The sequence below is a fragment of the Strix aluco genome, chromosome 14 (genome assembly GCF_031877795.1).
Source record: "Strix aluco isolate bStrAlu1 chromosome 14, bStrAlu1.hap1, whole genome shotgun sequence".
In the NCBI taxonomy this organism is placed as follows: domain Eukaryota; kingdom Metazoa; phylum Chordata; class Aves; order Strigiformes; family Strigidae; genus Strix; species Strix aluco.
In genome coordinates, this window is record NC_133944.1 from 21,277,589 (window position 1) to 21,301,605 (window position 24,017).

The 24,017-nt window shown below is 48.9% G+C and overlaps 2 protein-coding genes across 6 annotated transcripts in view; one reads left to right on the forward strand and one right to left on the reverse strand.

The window, feature by feature from the left end:
• GNAO1 (G protein subunit alpha o1) overlaps positions 1 to 6,702 on the forward strand; it is a 147,163-nt gene extending 140,461 nt beyond the window's left edge. The window contains exons 7-8 of the mRNA XM_074839178.1: positions 2,580 to 2,733; positions 4,650 to 6,702. Of these exons, the coding sequence (XP_074695279.1) occupies positions 2,580 to 2,733; positions 4,650 to 4,837 (342 nt within the window). The 3' untranslated portion in view covers positions 4,838 to 6,702. The remainder of the gene's footprint in view (positions 1 to 2,579; positions 2,734 to 4,649) is intronic.
• A 2,198-nt stretch (positions 6,703 to 8,900) lies between these two features.
• Positions 8,901 to 24,017, reverse strand: part of AMFR (autocrine motility factor receptor) — a 37,047-nt gene continuing 21,930 nt past the window's right edge. For 3 of the 5 annotated variants that reach the window (XM_074839952.1, XM_074839949.1, XM_074839950.1), the window contains one exon: positions 18,688 to 23,648. In XM_074839952.1, coding sequence (XP_074696053.1) covers positions 22,437 to 23,648 — 1,212 coding nt within the window. In that variant the 3' untranslated portion in view covers positions 18,688 to 22,436. Of the gene's footprint in view, positions 10,482 to 11,963; positions 12,149 to 17,819; positions 17,904 to 18,687; positions 23,649 to 24,017 lie in introns of those variants that run through there. The other 2 variants (XM_074839953.1, XM_074839954.1) reach the window with 2 other exon arrangements.

The window sequence follows — 24,017 nt, forward strand, 5'->3', positions numbered from 1 at the left end:
AGCAGCAGGCCTTGCTTTTCTTTTCAGCCATCTCATCGCATGAGAGCACAGAAGCAAAAGAGCCATTTTGGGTTCAATTCAATAAATGGTGCTTTTCCCACCTTGTAGTAACACAGTACTTGGAGCGCTTCTCCCTCCTTTTAAAATAGCTCTTGGGCCAGTTGTTCTTTTATGTTTAAACCAAAGGTCTTCCATTATTTAGGGCATGAAATAGAAGCAAAGAACTTGAAGAAACCAAGAGAAAATTTTCCATAAACCTCAGCAAAGGAAAATTAACCATTTTTCCTATTGACTTCACCAATTTCCAGCTGGACCCCTCCTCAGACACATATCCCAATACATCCCATCCTGCAGATCAGACAGAATGACAGGCCAGCTCTGAGAAGAACTAATGGCTGAGAGGGAAAAGATTTTCCTTTGTACATTTGCATCGGGGATTTTTAACATTTTCTTCCAGGATGCCATCCTGCCTGGATCTTCTGCACGGGCATCCAGGGCCCAGAAGTCACCAGGGTTGTTTTCCCTGCACTGGGGATTTTCATTTCCCCAGGCACATGCTTTATTTCAGCTACTCCTCCACCAACACGATCACTCCTTTATTAAAATATAATACATATAATGTGGCAACATAAGGGATGAACAAGGAGAAAACCCACCCAGACACTCTCCATGAAAATCTGAAGACCCGGCATCTTTGCAACAGTCACAAATCAGGAGGAGACATGTCCTTTTGTGGTGGTTTCTGTTGTCCCCATGAATGAGGATTTTTTTTTCCCCCCCCAAAGATAAGGATCAAATGAGGTCCCAAAGCTTTGGAAAGCAACTGCTTGGCATTCCTAGCTACTCTTTGTCAAGGAACCAACAGTGTAATCTCAAAGCCTTTCAAGATGAAATCAGACATCTGCTAAATTTTGCATGCAAAAGCTACAGTTGAAGTATAGCTAATAAAATGACTCACTAATAAAACATTCATGGCAAATTCCAAAATGTGTAATTGGGTCATCATTTCATGAGCAAACACGTGTGTTCTCACAAATCTTTGGCAAGACCAAAGCCCCCCCACCCTTGCTGCGCATTTAAAAAAAAAAAAAAGGGGGCTCTGGGGGGGATGTTTGCTGCAGGAGGGTTCCCCACCAGCTGCCAAGCACCTTGGTGCCCTGCAGCATGTCTCTGCTGCTCTCAGCTTCACACCAGGCTCCTCCAAATAGCCTGGTGTCCCCGTGTGAGCGGCCAAGGCAGGGCTCGGGGGGCTCTGCCCCAAGAGGGGGCTGCAGAGAAGGGCAGGGAGTGGCCAGCACCTCCAGACTTCACCAAGGCCTGGTTTTGCACCAGAAGCTTTGCACGTTCAAGTCATAAACTAGGTGGGTACGTGCAATGAAAAAGGTGCACAGCCTGCCTAAAATGTCTGCCAAAGCCGTCAGTGGAGCAGCAGGGAATGGCTTGCTGTTTATTCTAAGAGCAAGTTAACGATGGAGAAAGTTTTTGAGGGCTCCTAGAGAGCCGTGTCTGTGCTGCCCAGCGGCACCTTCACACTAACAGCAAGTGCATGCACCTGCCTGCACAGACACCCCCCGGCCTCTCGAGAGAAGCATGAAAATACTCTTCTTGATGGTGTCCTGCGACAGCTGATGCAGTGAGGGACAACCTCATCTCCTCCTCCTTCTCCTGTCCTTCTGTCCGCTCTCCATTCCTTTCTGGTAACAACTTCTGTAGCATGGGGAAGAATGGCTTTATATGGCTTTCGTCCACATGTGAAAGGACAATTCCTTTTAAAAAAAATTACATTTTAGAGATTTGCCTCCATTTATGCTCCTACTAAAACCATGCTTAAAGTCTCCCCGGAGCAGCCCGCAAGCGCAGGAGAGCTGCGGGGTGGGCTGGCAGAGGCACCTGCACTGGTTTCCTCCACGCGGCAGCACTGGGATTCCTTAGCAGTGACCCAGCCACCACTGTGGTATTTTCAAAGATGGGCAGAAGATTTTTTTTCAGGGGCAGAAGGGCCCAGCTGGGACAGGACCTGCCCCAGCCTCTGGGCAATCCCTCAGTACTGGTCTCTCCACGATTGCGCCACTCGGCACAAGTACCCTTCCAGGCAGGTCCGTGGGACCACCCTGAGATGGCCAAAACTCCACCCTGGTCCCCATGCCCAGCACGTTCCGACTGCTGCTGTCTGTCCATCCTGTATTTATTCAGGCTCTGCAAGTGATACTCCCCTGAAGAGACACAGGGCCCCTCCCACACTCCCCTGGTTAGGCAGGTGATGAGCAAATGAGGTTTTTTTTCTCTCTTCCTTGAAGGTTCAGGTGTCAGCCCTGCTAGAGCAGCCCCACAGGGACATGGTGGAGGATCAGCTGCAACCTCCACACCTGCCTTGTCCTCCAGCCCAAGAGGAGAGCGATGCCCTGTTTTTCCTTCACCTTTGTAACCATCTCACATTTACCACTGTCTTAATTTAGAGATTTTCTTTTTTTTTTTTTGCTTTCTAACCATTTCAATTCAGAAAAATGTTCTCCTCTCCTCTAACTCTTTCTCTTTGCCTTTCTCTCTCCCCTCTCCTCCCTCCATGCTCCCCGTTGCAGAACCGCATGCACGAATCTCTCATGCTCTTCGACTCCATCTGTAACAACAAATTCTTCATCGATACCTCCATCATTCTCTTCCTCAACAAGAAAGACCTATTTGCCGAGAAGATCAAGAAATCACCTCTGACCATCTGCTTCCCTGAATACACAGGTACGTGCCGGGGCTGACGCGGCACAGCCCAGCGGGACGCCCACCACCGCGCCACCAGGGCTGGGGGGCTGCGTCTCACCCCAGAGGTGGGCAGGGTGGGGGGTGGAGGGGACAGGACGCCTTAATGGGGGGACAAAAGCACTGCCCACCTTCAAGAGGCGCGGTGCAGCTCCAGCACCCCGCTCACGGGGCGTGGTTGTGTCCCGCATGCGGTCGGTCCTTGCGGCAAAGGTGCACGACTGGCTGATGGGACAGGGAGATGCCCAAAATGGTCAAGATGGGTTGAGACAGATGGAGACGAGCTCTACTGAGTGGCCACGAGGAGCTGTGGAGAGGAGTGGCCTCGGTGGGAGCCGACTGCCCGCTGCTTCAGCCATCCTGTTTGCTGACGGCTCCCGAGAAGCTCCTGCCACAGGAGCCGAGACACGTGCTCCTCCAAGCTGTGTCTCCCATTTGTGCCAGGATGGCCTCTGCGCCTCTGCACAGGGTACAGCTGGGGAAGGAAGAAGCCCCTTTATGTCAGAAACCTGTGAAACTACAAGAAAATCATACTTTTTTAAGTGAAACCAACATGGCTTGGGGGAAAGAACAAAACCCAAAAAAATGGGGGAAGAATAGATATCCCTTCTGAATTCTCTAAAGGAAAGAAAAAAATCAGTTCAGATTCAGAGGCTCCAGCATCCACTACAAATACTTGAATGTCTCTGCACTATTTCACCCAGACCACACCCACCCTGGACACCAGACTGTGGGGACAAGGAAGGCCCCCAGCAAGACGTCACCCATTCCCCTACGGCAGAAGTGCACCAGCATTTCCACCGGAGGTTTTTAGGCTTCTCCATCATGAAAGCAGCAGTATTTTTTGCCCAGCCACCTAGTGGGACATCCCAAACTACCACACGAAGTTGTACAGCACATCCTGGCTACCCCAGGGAGCAGAACAGCCTGGTGGCACCAGGACACCTCCCCTCTCCTTCAGCCACCCGCCTCATCGAGAAGGAGGGGAACCAGCAAGCTGGAAAAGGAAAATAAATCTCCAGATAATAGCAGCTCTTCCAAAGGCGATTTCAAGGGCGTAATTCAGGCTTTGTGGCTTCCCACGAGGGGCCAGGCGCAGCCACTCTCGCTGCTGTAAGCAGCTTAATGCAATAATGCACATTTTTCGGCTCAAACATCTGGCCCCTCTCCAGCCCGCCTTACAAAAGCGAAACTCCCCTGGTCCACTGAGCAAATGGGCAATGACACATCTCTGAGGGGCTCCTGCCCCACCGCATCCCCTCGCAGAGCCTGGGGGGAGACCCCAGCCCAGCCCTATGACACACAGAGGGGCTCAGCCCCCCTACAGGGGCACAGCCAGCACCCATGGGTGACACTGGAGTAGCCACCAACCCTCCCAGCCATCCCTCCTCCTCCTGCCTGCCTAGCCGGGGGGCCACCAGGCCCCCCGGCCTTTCCCCCCCTCTCCGTGCTCCCTTGGGATGTCATTGCAAGACACACCACGGGGACTCACCGGTGATGCCAGGGCAGCGCCGGGAGGAGCATCCCTCAGGCATGGCCTGGCCCCGGGGGAGAAAAGGGGAGCAGGGCAGCAAGGGCAAAGCCACAACACCTGGGGAGGGAGGAGTCTCCAATAGAGCCCAGGTGCTCTGCAATCTGGGGGAAGAGAGGGGAAATGGGGCAGAATGGGGTGAAAAGGGGAGGTTATGGGGAAAGGAGGGAGATGTGGGGGGAAAGAGGGTAAATGGACCCTTGCTGAGGGGTGAACTGGGGGGAAAATTTGAAAATAAATAGGTTTTGCCTGGGTTTTTTTAGAAATAAAACACTTTGCAAGCAGCGAGGGGCCAGGTGCTTGGTGGGGGGGTGGTGGCCGATGGCCCTGACGCCCCCTGCTCTGTCCCCCCCGCCTCTGCCCGCAGGTCCCAACACCTACGAGGACGCGGCCGCCTACATCCAAGCACAATTCGAAAGCAAAAACCGCTCCCCCAACAAGGAGATTTACTGCCACATGACGTGCGCCACAGACACGAACAACATCCAGGTGGTATTTGACGCCGTCACCGACATCATCATTGCCAACAACCTGCGGGGCTGCGGCTTGTACTGACCCCCGAGGGCAAAGCGACTTCTTTGGTGGCGGTCCCGGCGCCAGGAGAGAAGAGAAACAAAAAATGAAAAAACCCAACGCAACCACACACAGACACACACAAACACACACGCGCGCGCGGGAAAAAAAGAAAAAAAAAAAAAAGCGAAACAAAATGAAAAAAACCAGATCGAATGAGAGAAAAAAAAACTTAATCATAATCATGCAAGTTGGTAAATAAAAAGGCATAAGGAAAAATTATATATATACGTATATATATATATAAAAAAAAATCTGCACCCACCTTTTTAGTTTGTCTGAAGGAGCTGTGGGCAGACCCCGTTCCCCTGGCAGGCTCCAGCCCTCCCTCGCACCGTCCCCTGGTGTCACAGCCTGGGGGGGACCCCGGGGGCTGGGGGGCTCTGCCCGGCCCTGGCACCCCCGCGGCTCCCGGGGCATCCCCCCTGCGGGGCGCTGGTACCCGGCCGGGGGAGGGGGGCAAGGGGGCATCGCCCAGGGTCGCCCCACGGTGAAAGCGGGGCCGGATCCTGCCTGTGCCCCCACCGTGGCTGTGCCGGGGCTCTTGTGCGGGGGGACTTCTCCTCCCATGAGTTATTTGACCGTGGGGTTTTATTTTTTAATTATTATTATTATTATTAATTATTGTGGGTTGGCTTTTTTTAATTATTATTGTTATTATTAATGATTTTTATTTCCAGTGTGGGGAAAGCCGGGCTGCCTCCACCTGACCCTGGCTCTGCCACCACCCACAGCCTGGGCGAGCCACTGCCTCAAGAAACTAAAATATACATTTTTTTAAAAAAAAAAGGAGGGGAAAAAATTGAGAACTCCCCTCCCTGACCTCGTGTTGTAGCTAAAAAGGCAAACAAGTGTAACAAACAAGAGCTTTTCCCATTTCCCATCCTGGCTGATTCGGGAGGAAGGCTGTAGTGGGAGCATCCTCCTGCCGCTCCCTCTCCAGGGTTTGGGGTTTTTGGAGTTAGATTTTTTTGAATTTCCACTCCACTTCAGGCCAAAGCCCTGCCTAGCCAGGAGCCGGCGGGTTTTTCCCCCATTTTCACTCCCTCCTCCAAGTCTCCGCTCACTCCCCAGGTTCATATCCAAAGGCACAGCTCGCCCACGCCGGACAGGCTTCCTCCCCTCACCCCTCTTGTGGGGCTGATCGGGGCCATCGGGGAGGGTTATACATATATATATATTTTATTTTATCTTTTTTTTTTGTTTAGGATTTTTTTTTGTTTGGTTTGGTTTTTATTCATTTTTAACTCTTTCCAGTGAACGCTTTTTTGTGCTGCTTTTTTCTTCACCCCTGCCCAGCCCCAGTCCTCTCTCCCTGTTAGTGAATGGTGTTTTTTCTCTCTCATGTGGGGATGTTTGTGCTGCGAAAAAAAAAAAAAAAAGGAAAAAAAAAGAAAAAAAAAATTAAAAATAAACTTTAAAAAAAAAGCAAGAATGAAAATAATTTAAAAATTTTAAAAAACACACACAAAACCACAAAAAGTAATTAAAAAAAAACAAAAAACAAAAATCGAATGTAGTGTTTACATTGAAGCCACCGTTTTCATGACCAATCCTCCGTCATTTCTACTTTGATTAGTAACCAGACGTCTTCACGGTTTCACTTTTACGAGTTACCTTTGCTGAAGAAGAGCAGTCACACCTGTTTAAAAGAAAATGAATAAATAAAGAGGAAACTAAAAAAAATAAAAAATATTATATATATATATATATAAAGCGCCAGGTCTTTCTAAGCCTTTCTATTACCAATCAGTGAGGTTTCTGTGATATATTACACACTGCCAATCTCTTTCTCTGACTAATGGAAAAATTCATGTGTAGCTCAATAAAGAGAATGTTTGTCTGTACCCCGGGCTCTCCCCTCCCGCGCCTCCGCCTGCTTCTTTCCCCCCGTGCCTGCCTCCCTCCTTCCTAAGGGAGGAAAAAAAAGTACTAAAAATCACCCTTTGGGAGGATTTGCTGCTGGTAGCCCAGGCAGGAGGGGCTGAGCTAAGAATTGGGTGTAAATCTTGGGAAGGTGGTGCCTGGAAGCCCTTCCAGATGGTTCAGGTTGCTTCAGAGCATCACCAGGAGCAAAAATCCCCCCAAGCAAGAAAATATTTTTAGTTCTTTTGGGAATGCAAAGATAGTCCTCAGGGCGAGTCCTTTGTGGCAACATCAGAAACCCCACAACGTGTGAGTTTTCCCCCCTAAGATATAGAGGAAGGTTCTCCAAGAAAGTTGAGTTTTTCTCCCTGCTGCAGGAGCAATTCGGGGTTTGTTTGGGGTTTTTTTTTTTCCACAGTTTGTTTTTTTTTTTTTCTCTCATTCTCCTTCACCCTGGGTCCCCCAGCTCCTGCACACGCTGGCGTCGGGCGCTGTGATCGCAGGCGGGACACTGGAGAGCCAGTCGCCCCTTGGCGCAGCCCCCTGGTTTCTCGGCACCGCACTCGCCATCCCCTCCTGAGCCACAGGAACGCTTCCAAACCCCGCGGGGCCACACGGCCCCTCAGCAAACCTGGCGAAGGGGCCGTGGGGAAGGGTCCCCAGGCAGCCAGCACCCCCACCTCGGCTTTACGCCGGGCCACCCATCGAACGTCACGCGCGCCTGGCCCGCGGTAGGGACGGCTGGTGAGAAAAGCTGCCCCGTCACACGGCAGCATCTCCTGACCAACGTGTTTTCTCCGAGGTTGCTGCTGTTTACAGCCATCCAGAAGTAGCTCCTATGGGCACTGGGGAAGTCAATCAGGCTTCTCCTCAGATGACCTCCCTTTCCAGGGAAGCGGAGCCAGCCAAGAGGCCACCACTGGTCCATGTGCTCCTCTGCACAAACCAGCCTTTCATCGCTGAAGTAGGTCATTTTGCAACAGAGCCGCAGGCAAGGATGCCATCCAGCGACTGGCCGGGGCCTGCTCCTGAGGGAGCAAAGGGAAGAGCTGCCGGGAAAAGGTGAGGAATCCAATCAGAGGAGGAGTCAGGCCAGAAGGAAGAGCCCCAGAGTCTCTGAAACATCCCCAGCCCTCCGTGGTTCAGTTCCAGGAGCATCCCCCAGCCCATGCAAGACGAGCAGCCCCTTTACTCATCGTTCTTGCAGCCTGAGCAATCGCAGGGTCTTGGGCAAGAGGGGTTTATGCAGGACAGGCTCGTGACATCTCCCTCCCCATTGATCTGCTGCTGGGTGGAGGACTGGACCCCACAGCAGCGTCCCTCAGCAGGCAGAGGGCTGGTGGCTGAGAGGAGCCACCTCAATGGTACCTTTCCAGGTAGGATTTTTTTAAACGCTGAAATTTGGGGTGGCCAAGGTGTCACACAGCTCCCAGAGCACCAGAAGTAGGTGGAGGTGGCTTGTGCACCACTGCTGCCCAGCTAAGCCCCAGGGAACCAGGGGCTCTTCATCTTCTGTGTTTGAGGAGGAAGGAAACCTCTTCAGGGCACAGCTCTCCCTCCCAGGAAGGTGGGCAGGCTCGGTGAGGACACACCAATCTGGTGGAGGACTTGCAAGCCCAAAGGTAGGTCAAGCCCAAAGGTAGGTCAAAACCTGTCCTGGCTGCAGGCGACCCCTCTACTGAGATGAAGCCGGGGTCATTTTGCATCATCTGTACAAAATCTCCCAGAAATGCAGCAAGGAGGAGGAACTCAAGGAAACCCAGACCCCCCTGAGAAGGATTTCTGTGCTGTTTCCTCCCCTCCTGTCTGCACTCCCAAGGGTATGTCAACTCTGCTGCTTCAATAAAGACCCAAACTCTGTATTGTTCACACGTACAATAGCTCTCATCCCTTCCACATGCTGCCAGACAGTTCAAAACCCCACTTTATTTTTACAGTCCCTCGAGACACAATTTCTCTTCTATTTCCATGTTCACAGCACAACTGAATTCCAGTAGCAATTACTGCTCTGCAACGCGAGGCTTAGGAAAACATTCCTAAACCCCACGTTAGGCAGCTGTGCTCCCTTTCACCACGACAGAAAGGGGGAACCAAAGGGCACCAAAGTGCAGGTGCTACATTTACAAACCCAACACTCCCCAGGAACAAGAAAAGTCACACTAGAGAAACTTCCAAACAATTTCCAACACTGACCAAGATTTTATTTTTTTTTTTTTTAACAATAGAAACAAAACAGCTGTGCTCTGAGCAAAACCAAAGATCTCAAAAAAATTCTTTGAAGTTTACTAATAGCATTGCAAGGTAAGGCTTCCCAAAGAGTTTTATTGAAATAAATTATTTTCACCTAAACATTAATGCAACTCCTCTCATTAAATTCACCTTCAAATGTCCTAAAAACCAACAGTAAAAAAAGTTACCAACACTTCTAGATAATACTGGGCTCCTTCTAAAGGACAGTGGTACTAAAACTCACTCTTCAGGAGTTTAAAAATTAAGTCACTGCCATGTAAAATTCAACTATGCAAGCTAGCGTCGGCGGCTCCGAGCGGATCTCGTGTCAAACGTTCTTCAGAAAAATCAGAGGTGAGTAGGTTGGGCTGCAGCCAGCCTAAGGTCCAGCTGCCCCAATTCCTCCAGTCTTTCTGAATAAAAACTCACAGTGAAGTTGTGGGGTTAAAAATGAAATAAAAAGCAAGATATCGGAGCTATCTCCATGAAGTCCCATCCATGTTGCTCTGGAGTCCAGAACAGGCGGGTTTTTCTATCGTACTCCCTTGGCTTACGGTAACACTGAATTGCAGGGGCTGTAACCTCACCTCGTGCCCCCTCTTCTTCACTTGATTCCCCTCGGTCTCTCATTTGCTTCTGGCCATAAAAGGCAAAGGAAAATAGTGCAGCCCTGGGGAGTGAACAGAGCCAGACGTCTGCCAGCGCAGAAGAGCCCAGCAACGGAACTATTTTATGCTGGAATCGATGTGAATCGGTGCTTCTCTGCACAGTTCATGAATTCAGTTTTTTCTGCCATTACGTAGCTAGAGAACTTCCATCCAGCCTAGGAACCGACTTCCCAGCGACGCTACCCCAGCCCGTCAAGCCGGCCTACGTAACACCCCTTGCTGCCGACACGAACAGGGACTGGAGAGGGGGCGCCTGCTCATCTAATGCAGGGTTGGCTGCAAATTTCTAAGCTTTCTTCCCTCTTGGAGTAACTGTCCCTGATCTCGAGCTGAACATGCCAGTGCCCTCCGCGACCTGCACCCACAGCTGCTAAACCAGAACACACTTTCCCCAGCCTCTGCTGTGCAGTCAGCCTAATACCTCATGCTAGCTGCAGAGATCATGCCCGTGGTTTAGAAATTGCCTTTTGTTTGTGGAGGGGATCAACGTCACATAGAAAATATTACAAAAAAAGGTTAATTTGTCAGCTGTCCAAACATTATTAGACCACATGCTTTATACAGCAGAGAGGCAGCCAGCTCACTCGGCAGCACAGCTAGCTGAACTCTGAAGAGACACTCTCCTGCTGGTATAGAAAGTGCAGGGGGTTTTTTGTATTTATTTATTTATTCAACTTTGCTCACGAGGAGGAGGAAGGAAGGGCAACGAGCGCTAAGAGTTTTGCTGCATCTGAAGTCTCCGTTCGGCGGCGGCAGCGAGCGTCCTGCGACGCAGGGTGACGGGATCGGCGGACGCTCCCTCAGGCGCAGGAGAGGGCTTCTCTGTGGTCAACTCCTCGTCAGAGGTTTTGTTTAAATAACGCCTGCAAGACGAAAAAGGAAAAGAGGGGTGAGCAGAGCCTGCCTCACTTTGGCTCTGGAAAGTACTTTGCTGGTACATCCATGAAGTAAGGGAGGGTGCAAGGCACATTGGAAAATACCTTGATAAAAGCGCCACAAGCTACATACTCAAAAAATAAAAAAGCCCATATAACATACTTGGCAGAAGCTCTTAGGTTTTGTTCAAGATCCTTGCGCCTGTGGGTGGGAGCCAGTTCTAAAGGCAGGGGCTCTACTCTTAACTCAGAGCCATTCACCAAGAGTGCAGGTGAGTCACTGAATCTCTCTCCCCGTTATTCCACCACTTGTAAGACGCTGGCAGCGTCTACCACCAGAAGTCACTCCCTGATGACACGAGTCTGACAGAAGGGGCACTACGGCTGCAAAGTGTGAGGCAAGGCAAAAATACAAGGAAGCAGCTGCCAGAGCTAACAACCCAATGAATTTTTACACTTAGTGACAAAATATAGTAGATTGCAATTCCACAGCTCTTCAGTGCAGGGAGGGAACCAGTAAAGCAGAAAGTCAAAAATACTTTGTCTCCCTAAATTACGTTTTTCAGACATCGAGGAAAAAGTATTCTAGGAGCAAGCCTATTTATAGGCAAACTCTTAAAAGGTGTCATACCCCCAGTTACTTATATGAAGGCATTTCAACGTGAAAAAAAGAAAAAGAATGTAGGTAGCTGATAACACTAAGGGACATATAACTCAGTGTAGTTTGTAGTCTCCCTGTGATACAAAGGAAGGGACAACATTTGATACAAATGTTAGAAAGTCTTCTCTACATCACTAAAGCACCTTCCCTTCCCTTTTTCATCAGCAACTGGATGCTAGTAAAGTTCACCAATATGATTGGAACGCATGTGAAAAAACGTAATTTCTACTTCTAACACTTATTACTAGTTGGGCTAAAAGAAACAGTTAAAGTTGGCTGCTCTCTCTTCTGTAGCGTTGACTTGCTGGTCATGAGCTCCCCTGGCACGCTTTAGTAAGCCGTCATCTGTCAGCTCTGCGCTGCTTTGTTCTTGAGACACTCACTGGGTTTGGAACGAGTGGTGCCTGACAGTAACTGCAGCTGTAGCAGCAGAGGCAGTGTGGGCTGACACCTATGCCAGGAGACAAGCTGAAGATGACTAGAGGACTCAACACGCACTGCGCTCTCACTTCTTATAGGCTCAGACTAAAGCCCGTTGAGGCTGCAGAAACCACCCTCTGATTTCAAAGAGCTTTGGAGCAACCACTTAGGAAGCTGCGTAGACGTTGGGACACATGACGCCATCTCAGAACTGGTTTTATCTGCGATGGTTGTCTTAAACAGCATCCTGAGCCAGCTGTAGCAGATGTATTCATTCCTCTTACTACTTTTTGCATCAGCCCAGGCTCTCAGTGGTTATAATCCATTTGAAACCCATTCTGGGGGACTGCAACTGAGTGGCCAGGCTGGAGTTTTAGGAAGGAACATACTTTCGAGCTTGCTGCAACAAGTCCTCCTTCCGCTGAACCAGCATGCGCTGCCTTTCATCAGCTGACTTTGAAAAGCGACTTCCTCTGGCTTCAAAATCTTCTGCTTCACTAGGCTCTGCTTCCATTTCACTGAATTCCACCATTTCATCCAGTCTTGAGTTGAGTTCAAGTGGCACTCTCTCAGTCTAAGAGAAAAGGAAAAGTCATAAGTCGTTGCAAAATTTGCTAACAGGGCTTCTTTGGATCAAATCAAACAAGCTACAAAGAACTGTCATTTTTGGAGGCACTGGAAGAAACTAGACTGTCACCTGCTGTACCCAACTCCCTTGGGCTCCTTTGAAAACCCCAGTTAAAATACAGAACAAAGCTATTTCAAAACATGTTCAAAGAGCCTGTATTCTATAACGCTGTATCTTTTATGCCATGTTTGAAAGTAATCTCAAAGACAAACATTAATTACTCATAATTAATGCTCTATGAAAATGGGGCATTTGAAACAGTCCGATTCTGCAGCTGACTTGATGCAGCAGTAAAGAGTTGAAAAAGCAGAAATCCATATACTAAGGAAAAAAATAGCAAAGAGGATGGGTGCTTGAGAAGGGAATTTATGACGTTTCGGTTCACCAGGTTCTGCAGCACCCAAATTATTGTATTCGGGCTGCCAGAGCAAGGCTGGCAACTGTCCCAAGCACAGCGTGTCAATAAAAGAAGCTGGCAGCCTTGCACATAGTACGTCTTCACCCTTGACAGCTGGCCGACAACACTAACGTGAAAATTGAGCTGATGAATGATGACACTGGCGAACTAGCATAGGTGAAACAGCATATCCTGATCACATCCTGTCATATCCGATCAGATCAGCTCTGCGATGGAAAAGCAAGATGTTACTAAGCGTGGTAGCGTCAAGAAACAAATCACCTCAATGACAGGCTTAAGGGTTTAGCCATCATTTGGTATCCCAGAGGATTACTCAAACAAGAAGGATGCATCAGAGAGGTATTAGCCAAGTCAGCTCCTCCCGCCTAGTTTTGGGCCTTGGGTAGAGCCGAGGCAGGAGCCGCGCCAGCCGGTGCCGTGGGCCCCGCAGGGGCACCGCTGCTCGAGTCCCAGCAGCCCAGACTCGGCAGCATCGCAGCGTGCAACGCACAGGTTTCAGCAGCTGATGAGCAAAACAAGTTGAGTCATTCCAAAGCCCTAGAGACACACCAGTAACGCCATCTCCCCGGCGCAATGCCTTCAGAGAGCAAAAACCAAGACAAATGTCACTTCCCATCAACTAGGTGAACCAAGCAGGAACGCCAGGGCGCAAGCAGAGCAGCACAAACACGGCGAGCTCAGAACACAAGTACACGTGTTCAGCCTCTTTCAGCAAAAACCCCAGCAGGCTGGAATTTACGGCAGGGCTCACGCGGTGGGGTGCTGTCGGACTGCTCAGAGCCACACCACATCTGAGGGGAGGAAGCGAGAGCTCCGCAGCATGATCCCATGGATTGTGCTTGGGCCAAGACGACCTTGGCAGACCCAGAGGAACAGGTATGGAGCAACCTGACTGCTGCTTCCCATTACCACACAGGTGGACACGGAAAAGGGAAGCTCTGCTGGGTAAAGCAGTCAGGAGGGCACTCATTATGGCTGATGTTCAGAAAAGACCACCTTTTTTTTTTTTTCCCCTGGACCATCTGTATCAGAAGATGCAAGCCAGCTCCCCTAAGGTTCTGGGTTTTTTTCATAACATTACAAAGATGCAAAAATCCATACCCAGAGCCCATTCCTCTATCTGAGCATAAGAATGATTACCGAGGAGGTTTTAGAGACAAAAATATCAAAACAAGTTGCAGTAAAGGTTATGACGAGCCTCAGTATGACAGCAGATCTCACATGCAGAAAATCCAACACTACAGAAACTACTCGTCCTTCAGGCTCCAAGAGAAAAAGAGTTAGTTTCATGAAAGCCATGTGATGGCTCAGAAGTGTCTCTATCTAGAGTCACCCAGTACTTCAGCAATGACAATAAACTGGATTCTTGGGGGAGGTGGGGGGTGGCACAGGCAAGAGCTGCACCAGGCAAGCTTCAGCTTTGTAACAACAGCCTACTAGTTAGGTCTGAGCAGTCCTACCCAATCTCTACCCAGGATTACATAAACAGATAAACAGACAAAAAAAATTTAAAGAATAATCTTTAAATACATTTTAGCACATGAAAATACAAGCTTGCAGAAAGTAGATATAGCTGCTCTGGGATCTGTTCTTACAGGGAGTGACAGCAGAGCCAGAAAGGAAGGGAGGGAGGGCAAATATGCTAGGGATGGAGCTGGAGCTGCAGAGCCTTACGCACAAGGCTGGAGGCATTAGCATTTCAATGCCCAACTGGAGAACAGTATGTGCACAGCATCCCGCTAAGTGTACAGGCCAGGACTGTTAGAAGCTGTCAATGTTTAGAGCATTATCACACAAACCTTTAACACGATTTATACCATGATGGGGCTCAGAGATATCTCTCAACTACCCTTACGTTATGTCAGCACTGACACCCCAAAACCACAAGCTACATTTGGAGGGGGAGAAATCAGTCATTATCTCTATCTTAAGACCTTTGAATTCTACACAGAATTAAACCATAATATGATGTATGGCACAGAGGAAAACCAACGCTACTCATGAAGAATGGTGCTTTTATTTGAGCACATTAATTCCCCTAAGAAGTGTTATTTCCAACAAGCATAACTCCAATGGGTCTGCCACTTGCTGTTGGAGATCTACAAAGATGCCCAAAGATGGGTATATTGATTTAAAAAAAGAAGAAAAGAGATGGACAGCTTGTAAACTTGCTCTAAGGCTGCAGCACAAAGCAACTAGAGCTGCCACGGTCTCTCTCAGGGACTGTGTCATAAGGTGTGAAGCTACTCTATCCACTATTTGGAAATTCAAGGCTCACCTAGAGGAGATGATAATGGCTTCTTATGTCCCTTCCCACTTGCATTTAAAAAGCTTCTTAAAAGTCAAGCAGCCTGCTGAAGTAGCTTGTTTGCTGCTAGACCTTTCCACACAGACGAGAGTTTGACTGACTACAGCAACATATTCTTCTGGCAAGAAGAAAGAGAACATCTACAATATGCCAAGTACTCAGTTAAAAACTGAAATAAAAAAAATCAAAGACACAAAAGTGACAGGAGTTTCCTAGAGGAAGGCTGCTCCTAGGCTTACAAGTCTTTTCTCAACTGAAATACTATCAATGGCAAGGAGATAAGCACGTTTCACTCCTAGGCAGATCTCTGTGGCCATGTAACAAGAGTGATCAGCTTGTCTGAAGCCAGCCTAAGTTAACACTAAATGCACAAAGCGTGAGGACAGCAGCAACCGGAGTTTCCATGGCACTACCCCGCAGCAAGTTTCAGTGCATGGCAGTCTCGGTCTCCCACTTCAGCCTTGACCTATGAATCCCATTTGGCACAACCAATATCCATCCAGGAAAACCTGCACAGAGGCCACCAGTTCATCCCCCCCACACACAGCCACCAGCAACCTGGAATTCACAACTGTTCCTGTATATCTCCAGGCTATCACTGTGCTATTCTACAAAACAAAAACACATTCTCCATCCAAACTGCCACTGGCTCCAACTAAAACACACCATTTGAGCAAAGTGCTTAGCTGTAATTCACAGCAAGAAGACGTCACTGTTAGAGAGCACGTGCTCAATGACATGATGTATGAACACCACTCGCAGTTTTTTAAGTTCTGTAGAAGGAAGGACAGAGACACAGGTAGTGCCAGGCAGGAAGGAAAAAGGTGAACAGCAATACAATCATCCAAAGGGGGATTTGAAGCCAGTACCAAGGTAAGAAAAACTCGTTAGGTGCCATTTGTAGAAAGAGGTTTTACTCATAAAGAGCAGGGAAAATGCCACCAAAACCTTCAAGTTAACCCAAACTAGCAACTAAGGAGTTGCTAGACCCAGATCAAGATTTCCATTCCCACAATTCTGTATCTCCTATGCCAGGCTCTTATCAAACACCTGCACCAATCCCCACCACCTTTTCTTCAGCCTCAGCTGCAATATCAAACCAAGTGAAAGTTTTTTCTGTCTTGCAACCTGCTAACGAGGGAACTGCCACAGTTCAATTTCAGGTGAGTAACAGGTTGGCTATTCAGGTTATTAAAGACTGCAGAGGCAGAAAGTCACACACCTCACAAATTCACTCTGTGTGTCCTGGTTTGAGAGTGGTGGGGTTTTTGGTAGCAGGGGATGGGGCTACAGTGGTGGCCCCTGTGAGAAGCTTCTCAAAGCTCCCCCGGCTCCAAGCCAGACCTGCCCTTGCACCAAGGCCGGGCCAATTAGTGATGGTGGCCACGTCTCTGCGATAACGTATTTAAGAAGGGGAACCTGGGAGGAGTGGTGGGAGTTGTGAGAACATCTGTGCAAACACCCAGGTCAGTGGAAGGAAGGAGAAGGAGGTGGGAGGTGTGTTGGTGCACACGCCCCCTGTATCCCGTGGTGAGACAGCAGGGCCACCCCTCCACCACCCCCCATGGGGGTCACCCGTGGAGCAGATACCCATCTGCTGCCTCTGGGGGCCCCACGCCCACCCAGGTGACTGTGCCCCAAGATGGCCGGGACCCCATGGGAAGAAGGCCCTGCTGTTGTAGTTCGGTGCTGGGAGGGCTGCAACACACGGGGGTGACCCGCACACCCGTGGGAGTGACTCATGTCGGAGTTGGTTAGTGGAGGACTGTCTCCTGTGAGAGGAGGACTGTGCTGGAACAGAAGAGGAATGCCAGAAATTCCTCCCCTGCCCCGAGGTGGAAGGAGTGGCAGGACTGACCGCATCCCCCCTTCCCTGCCCGCTGCGCCGCTAGTGGGGAGGAGGTAGAGGAGCAGGTGGAGATAGCGGGAGCAAAGCTGGGCCCGGGAAGAAGGGAGGGGTGGGGGAAGGTGTTTTCAGGATGTGGTAATGCTGCTCACGGTCCTACTCTGTCTGTTAAGAGCTGGTTTGTTAGCATCGCTATTCTGTTCTTTTTTTTTTCCCCCCCAACAAGCCTGGTTTTTGCCCAAGCCTTAAAGGAGAAGGCCATCCCTCCCTATCCTTATCTCAATCTCCTGGGTCTTCTGCTTTCCTGGGGGAAGGGGGGGGTGAACAGCTGCATGGTGCTCAGTTGCCCTCTTGAGCTCAAACCACAACACTATGCCAGCAGAAAGGGAGGTTTATAAAACAGAAACCCTCACCATTTTGCTACTATATTCAGGGAAAACAGAAGTGGAGTGAGACTATTCTACTCACAGGCTATTTTTTTTTCTTCCTGCCACATTTCAGCTAGCACTAAACCCTTAGTGAAGGACAGCAAAACCCATTATTGTGCTTTATATGTAAAAAGGTTGTTAATCTCTTGGTCTTGTTTGTATCCCACTCCATTCACACCAAAGCTCCCCATGACTCCAAGTGCTTCCTCCAGAAAACAAAAGAATTCTTATGCCCAGAAGAGAAATACTACTCATTTTAAGGAAGTGTCTGGAGACATACAGAATGGGAATGGGAAGAAGGGGATGAGCAAAGCATCCTGCTCTTCGTATTGCACAGATGGGCATAGGCCTGACCAGACATGAACAGAGACATGATCTTTTTCTGTTCTTTGTATCACTTGCGAGCACTTTCCTTCAAGGAGGAAAAAGAAAAGCACACAGATAATTCTTTACAGGAGCACCATGCTGAAGCCTTACTTTAGTTGCCTGACAGTGTTAGTTCTGCTGTGAAACACAAGGATGGGCTGCCACCAACCTGACCTGGTACAGAACCTAACGCACTTACCTGGCCGTGCAGCTTCTAATTGTGCTTTTTGCCCATTTTTATGCCAAATTACCTGGGTGACAGTTTCAGTATCCTCCTGATCAGTACTGTGCCGTTCCACAGAACTGTTCAATGCAGGTCTAATGCTATCTGCACGCTGAAATGCAAACATCATGGGTTTAATACAGTGTGTGAAATGGCAAAACAACGAGTTCTTTGAACACATTCAAACTCTGCCCTCTACAACGTCATGCGTTATGTTCAATTTAGAAACAGATAAGTTAGCAATAAACAGACCGCACTGTGTTGAAAGAGAATTCTCTCTGCTTCCCCCCACACAGACTCCAGATAACAGTACTATCTGATGTGCACAGAACCAGAATTCAATACTCTTATGAACAGAAACATTGTCCCCAGACTGCTTTACTGAAATCCGCTATCACTAATTAAGAACAAGGCATCAGTTTGCTGACTACTTTCTTTGGAGAAAACCTTCCTAAGTGGTACAATTCAATTATCTGTCAGCAGAGAAATCAACTGGAAATGTTCTAAAGGCTCTGCACAAGAGTGATCGAGAAGAGCTGCTTTAACTAAGCAAATATTTGTCTCTAGTCTAGCTAGGACATTTTCAATATATTTTTGGTACATGACTGAATATACTGCATTTACAGAGATTTAAACAAAGGAAAAACAAAACCCGTGGGTTTTTTTACTAGAATTTGGGCACTACCGTAAGCAAACACTTCATGTGTCCTGCAGTCCAATCACACCAATCAGGGGCAAGCTATAGGGCATGGGTGATAGACTCCAAATTTCCTTCATAAAGAAAATACCCGCTGTCGTGATTTAACCCCAGCCAGCAACTAATCACCACTCAGCTCCCCCTCCCCTAGCAGGATGGGGGAGGGAATCGGAAGGGCAAAAGTAAGAAAACTCATGGGTTGAGATAAGAACAGTTTAATAATTGAAATAAAACAAAAGCAATAATAAATTGTAATGCAAAGGCAAATAACAAAAAGAGAGAGAAATAAAACCCAAGAAAAACAAGCAATGCAGGTGAAAAACAGTTGCTCACCACCAACCGACCGATGCCCAGCCTGTTCCCAAGCAGTGGCCCCCCGGCCAGCTTTCCCCCCAGTTCATGTACTGGGCATGACGTCATACGGTGTGGAATATCCCTCCCAGCTCTCTGTGCACCCCCAGCCTCCTCGCTGGCAGGGCAGCAGAAGCTGAAAGTCCTTGACTTAGTACAAGCACTGCTCAGCAACAACTAAAACATCAGCGTGTTAACAACACTATTCTCCTCCTAAATCCAAAATACAGCACTACCAGCTACTAGGAAGAAAGTTAACTCTATCCCAGCCAAAACCAGGAAAATATCCACCCCTTATTCTATACCATCTACGTCATGCCCAGGTCTCACACTTTCCAATACAGCCCGATTAATGACCCCAACACCTTTCCCATCTTTTCGCATACACACAGATGTACCACTCCTTTAGTCTACGGCCCACCCCTCTAAAACATCTGCTGAGTTCATTTAGTCCATGACTTTGGGCTCCATCTGTGATAACAGTCCTTCAGGGCAGAAGAGATGGTCTATGGTGTTGGATTGCTGCATTGCTGAGGCCAGTTCTGGTCCCACCAAACTTCATTCTTCATTAATCTGGGTGGTTCTTACTGTAATACTGTCGATACGGCATACAGCAACCATAGTAGTGATGGCATGAAGTATTACACAGCAATCAATATCATACAATTCAAACAATTGGCTATTCTTACCCAAAATCAAATCCCCCTGAGGTACACATTGGACTTCCCCATCCTTCCACATTACCCACCAAGTGCACCCAGGTCCTCGAGCAAAAGCAATCCCAGGGATGGGTTTGCCTTTGCCTATTTTTTTACATGCACTACAGGGACTTTATCCCCTTCTACAGTACGTAAAAGTTTTGATTGGGCAGGGCCTGCCTGACTGGCAGATCTCCTCATGTTGACTAACCAGGTGGCTTTGTGTATCTCAATGTTTAAAAGTCCCACCCCCCATTGCTCAGTGTAGTCTTTAAGAGCCCACTGGATCGTTCAGTTTTGCTGGTGGCTGGTGCATGACAGGGCATGTGATATACCCACTCAATGTCATGTTCTTTGGCCCAGGTGTCTACGAGGTTGTTTTGGAAATGAGTCCCGTTGTCTGACTCAACTCTTTCTGGGGTGCCACGTCACCCCAAGACTCGCTTTTCAAGGCCCAGAAAAGTGTTCCAGATGGTGGCACGGGGCACGGGATATGTTTCCAGCCATCCAGTGGTTGCTTCCATCATTGTAAGCACATGGCACTTACGTTAGCAGGTTTGCAGGAGTGTGATACAGTCAATCTGCCAGGCCTCCCCACATTTATATTTTAACCCTCGTCCTCCACACCACAGAGGCTTTAAACACTTAGCTTGCTTGATTGCAGTACACGTTTCACCCTCATGGATAACCTGTGCGATAGCATCCACGTACAAGTTCACCCCTCCATCCGAAGCCCATCTATATGTTGCATCTTTTCCTTGATGGCCAGGTTCTCTCGCCGGGCAGCAGTATCTTGCCACAATGTGGCAGCCCAGATGGGTTTGCCCCTGCGCTGCCAGTTGCTCTGCTTCCACTGCTGCAACCACCCCCACAGGGCATTTGCCACCATCCCGGAGTCAGTACAGAGATAGAGCACTGGTGATTTTTCTCGATCAGCAATATCTAAAGCCAGCTGGATGGTGTTCACCTCTGCAAACTGACTTGATTCACCTTCTCCTTCAGCAGCTTCTGCAAATTGTCATATAGCACTCCATACAGCAGCCTTCCACCTCTGGTGCTTTCCCACAATACGACAGGACCCATCAGTGCACAGGGCATATTGCCCCTCATTTTCTGGCAGTACGTTAAACAGTGGGGCCTCTTCAGTACGCATCACCTCCTCCTCTGGAGACATTCCAAAATCTTTGCCTTCTGGCCAGTTCCTGATCACTTCCAAGGTTCCTGGGCAACTGGCGTTTCCTATCCGAGCCTGCTGTGTGACCCACTTACTCCACGTGGCATCAGTTGCGTGGTGTGTAGAGGGGACCCTCCCTTTGAACATCCATCCAGCCCAGCACCGGCAGTCAGGGTGCCAGGAGGAGCTGTGCTTCAGTCCCCACCACTTCCGAAGCAGCTCAAACCCCTTCATATACTGCCAATATCTCTTTTTCAGTTGAGATATAACAGGCTTCAGATCCTCTGTATCCCCAGCTCCAAAACCCCAGGGGTCAGCCTCGAGTCTACCCTGGTGCTTTCTGCCAGAGACTCCAGGTAGGGCCATTCTCTCTGGCTGCAATGTACAGCACATTTTTACATCTTGTCCTGCCCAGACTGGCCCAAAAGCTACTGCATGAACAATCTACTGTTTAATTTGTTCAAAGGCTTCTTGTTGCTCAGGGCCCCATTTGGAATAGTTTTTCTTCTGGGTCACTTGATAGAGAGGGCTTACAATCAGACTGTAATTTGGAATACGCAACCTCCAAAAACCCACGACACCTAAGAAAGCTTGTGTTTCCTTTTACTAGTTGGTGGAGACATAGCTATTTTCATTGATCACATCTATCGGGATCTGACAACACCAACACCCATCTTGACATTTTATTCCTAAAAACTGGATCTCCTGTGCAGGTCCCTTGACCTTGTTTTGTGTTATGGCAAAACTGGCTTTCAGAAGGATTTGGATTATTTTCTTCCCTTTCTCAAACACTACTTCTGCTGTATTGCCCCACACGACGATGTCATCCATGTACTGCAAGTGTTCCAGAGCTTCACCCTGCATCAGGCAAATGGTGGTGCTGTGTTTCTACCCCTGGGGCAGCTGATTCCAGGCACACCCCTCCAAGCAAAAGTAAACCGTGGCCTGCAGTCTGCTGCCAAAGGGATTGAAAAAAACATATTAGTGATATCAATTGTGGTGCACCACTTGGCTGCCTTTGACTCCGGTTTGTATTGAAGCTCTAGCATGTCTGTCATGGCAGCACCCGGCGGCAGCGTGACTTCATTCAGGCCACGGTAGTCTACTGCTGGTTTCCACTCTCCATTAAACTTTCACACTGGCCATATGGGGCTGTTAAAGGCTGAGCAAGTCCTGCTGATCACCCCTTGGCTCTCCAGCCAACAAATGAGCTTACGGACGGGAATCGGGGAGTCTTGGTTGGTGCGATATTGCTGCCAGTGCACCGTTATGGTAATGATCGGCACCTGTCATTCTCTGACCCTCAGCAACCCCACAACAGAAGGACCCTCCAAGAGACCAGGCAAGGTGGACAACTGTTCAGTTTTCTCCAAGGCAGCTATACCAAAGGCCCCCCAGTACCCTTCTGGGTCCCTGAAATACTCTCTGCTGAGATAGTCTATGCCAAGGGTGCACAGGGCCACGGGGCCAGTCACAGTGGGGTGGTTTTGCTGCTCATTTGCAGTCAGGCTCGCTTCAGCCTCCAACACAGTCAGCTGTTGGGATCCCCCTGTCACACCAGAAATACAGGTGGGTTCTGCACCCTTATAGCTTGATGGTATTGGGGTACACTGTGCACCGGTGTCCACTAAAGCCTTATAATCCTGATGTGCCAGGCCACCAAATCCACACAGTCCAGTAATCCCAGTTGCCCCTTTCCTCCACCTGGCTGGAGGCAGGGCCCCTCTAGTACTGGTCATAGTATTTCCTACTCACTACTTGAAAATATGAATCAGAAGTCCCTTCATTAAGATCAGCCCTTCTACTCTGTCTGGGGAACTGCCCACTGGAGGCGGGAGCAGCAATCTTCCTCGAAGAACCCCCTTTTGTGATTGTTTTTCCTTGCAACTCACGTACCCGTGCCTCTAGGGTCAAGGTAGATTTCCCATCCCACTTCCTCATGTCCTCTCCGTGGTCACGCAGGTAAAACCACAGGGTGGCCCGTGATGTGTACCCACTATATCCTCTCTCTAGAGCAGAAGAACGCTTACTCCTAACAGCTGAGGTACTGGTCCGTACAGGTGAGGAGTAGCCCATATCCTCTCTGAATTGCCCGCACTCTTGAGTCAGTCTCTCCACAATCCAGACAGTGGAGGAAGGTTCACTTTCTTCGTATTGTTTGAGTTGGACAACCAATTCATCCACCGTTTGTTCCACTACCCCTTTCCTCGTCATTACTGCCAATGACTTGGCACAAAAGCATGGTGCACTCTGTACAAAAATCCACCACATAAGTTCCGTGCACCTGACTTCATCTGGATCTGTGGATAACTGCTTGTTGTTCACAGCATCCTTAATCACCTCCACTACAGCTAATTCCCTCAGGTACTGGATACCTTTCTCCATGGTGGTCCACCTGTTTGGGTGATATATAAGATTGCCCTTGAAGGGGTACCCTTCCTTCACGCCTGACAGGAGTCGCTTCCAGATGCTGAAGAGTCGTGCCTCTTTTGCAAACGCTTTGTCAACTCTCTCTTCCCTACAAAGAGATCCCAGCCGCTTGGCTTCGCTACCCACTAAGTCCAGGTTACGAGCCCCATTATCCCAGCATCGGAGCAGCCAGGTGGCAATGGACTCGCCTGAACGACGATTGAAGTTTTTTCGCACGTGTCGTAGCTCATTCCAGGATAGGGGGGTTATTGCCTCGTTTATGAGTTCTGCTTCTTCCTCCTCCTCTTCTTGTGAGGAGTAGTCTGCCTCATCCAGAAGAGTTTCTTCCCTTACTAGGTGAGCTGACTTTTGCTTCCAGTCTTTCTTCTTGCGTGAAAGGGCGTCTGATGCCAGCACAGGTTGGTTCTCTGGTTCAGCTGCAATCCCTGTTGTGGGGGCTGGAGTAGCCGCAGTGCCTGTTGTAGGGGTTGGAGCAGCAGCAGTGCCTGTCGTGGGGGTTGGAGCAGCCTGGAGGAGAAGGGGAAGGTGAAGGAGCAGGGGAAAGTTTCCTCCCCTTGTCTCCCCCACAGATTGGCTCTCCAAGGAGAAAAGGTAAAAGATGTAGTTAATAATTGTTTCCGAGAGATGGCTCCCGAAGTATGGAGATCACAGCAGTGCGCAGTACAAACACCAGATTAGTCCCACAACCAGTGATTTTATCATATCATAAGTCACTGTTACACAATACATCAACACAATAACCTCAGTCCAGTCCCCAGAGGTCATAAACATCACAACAGGGAACATACACAGCAAGTAGGGTGTTACATAACACAACTCTGAGAACAAGCACAACAACTCTGAGAGCAAATAAATCAACGTTGTCACCAGCAACTA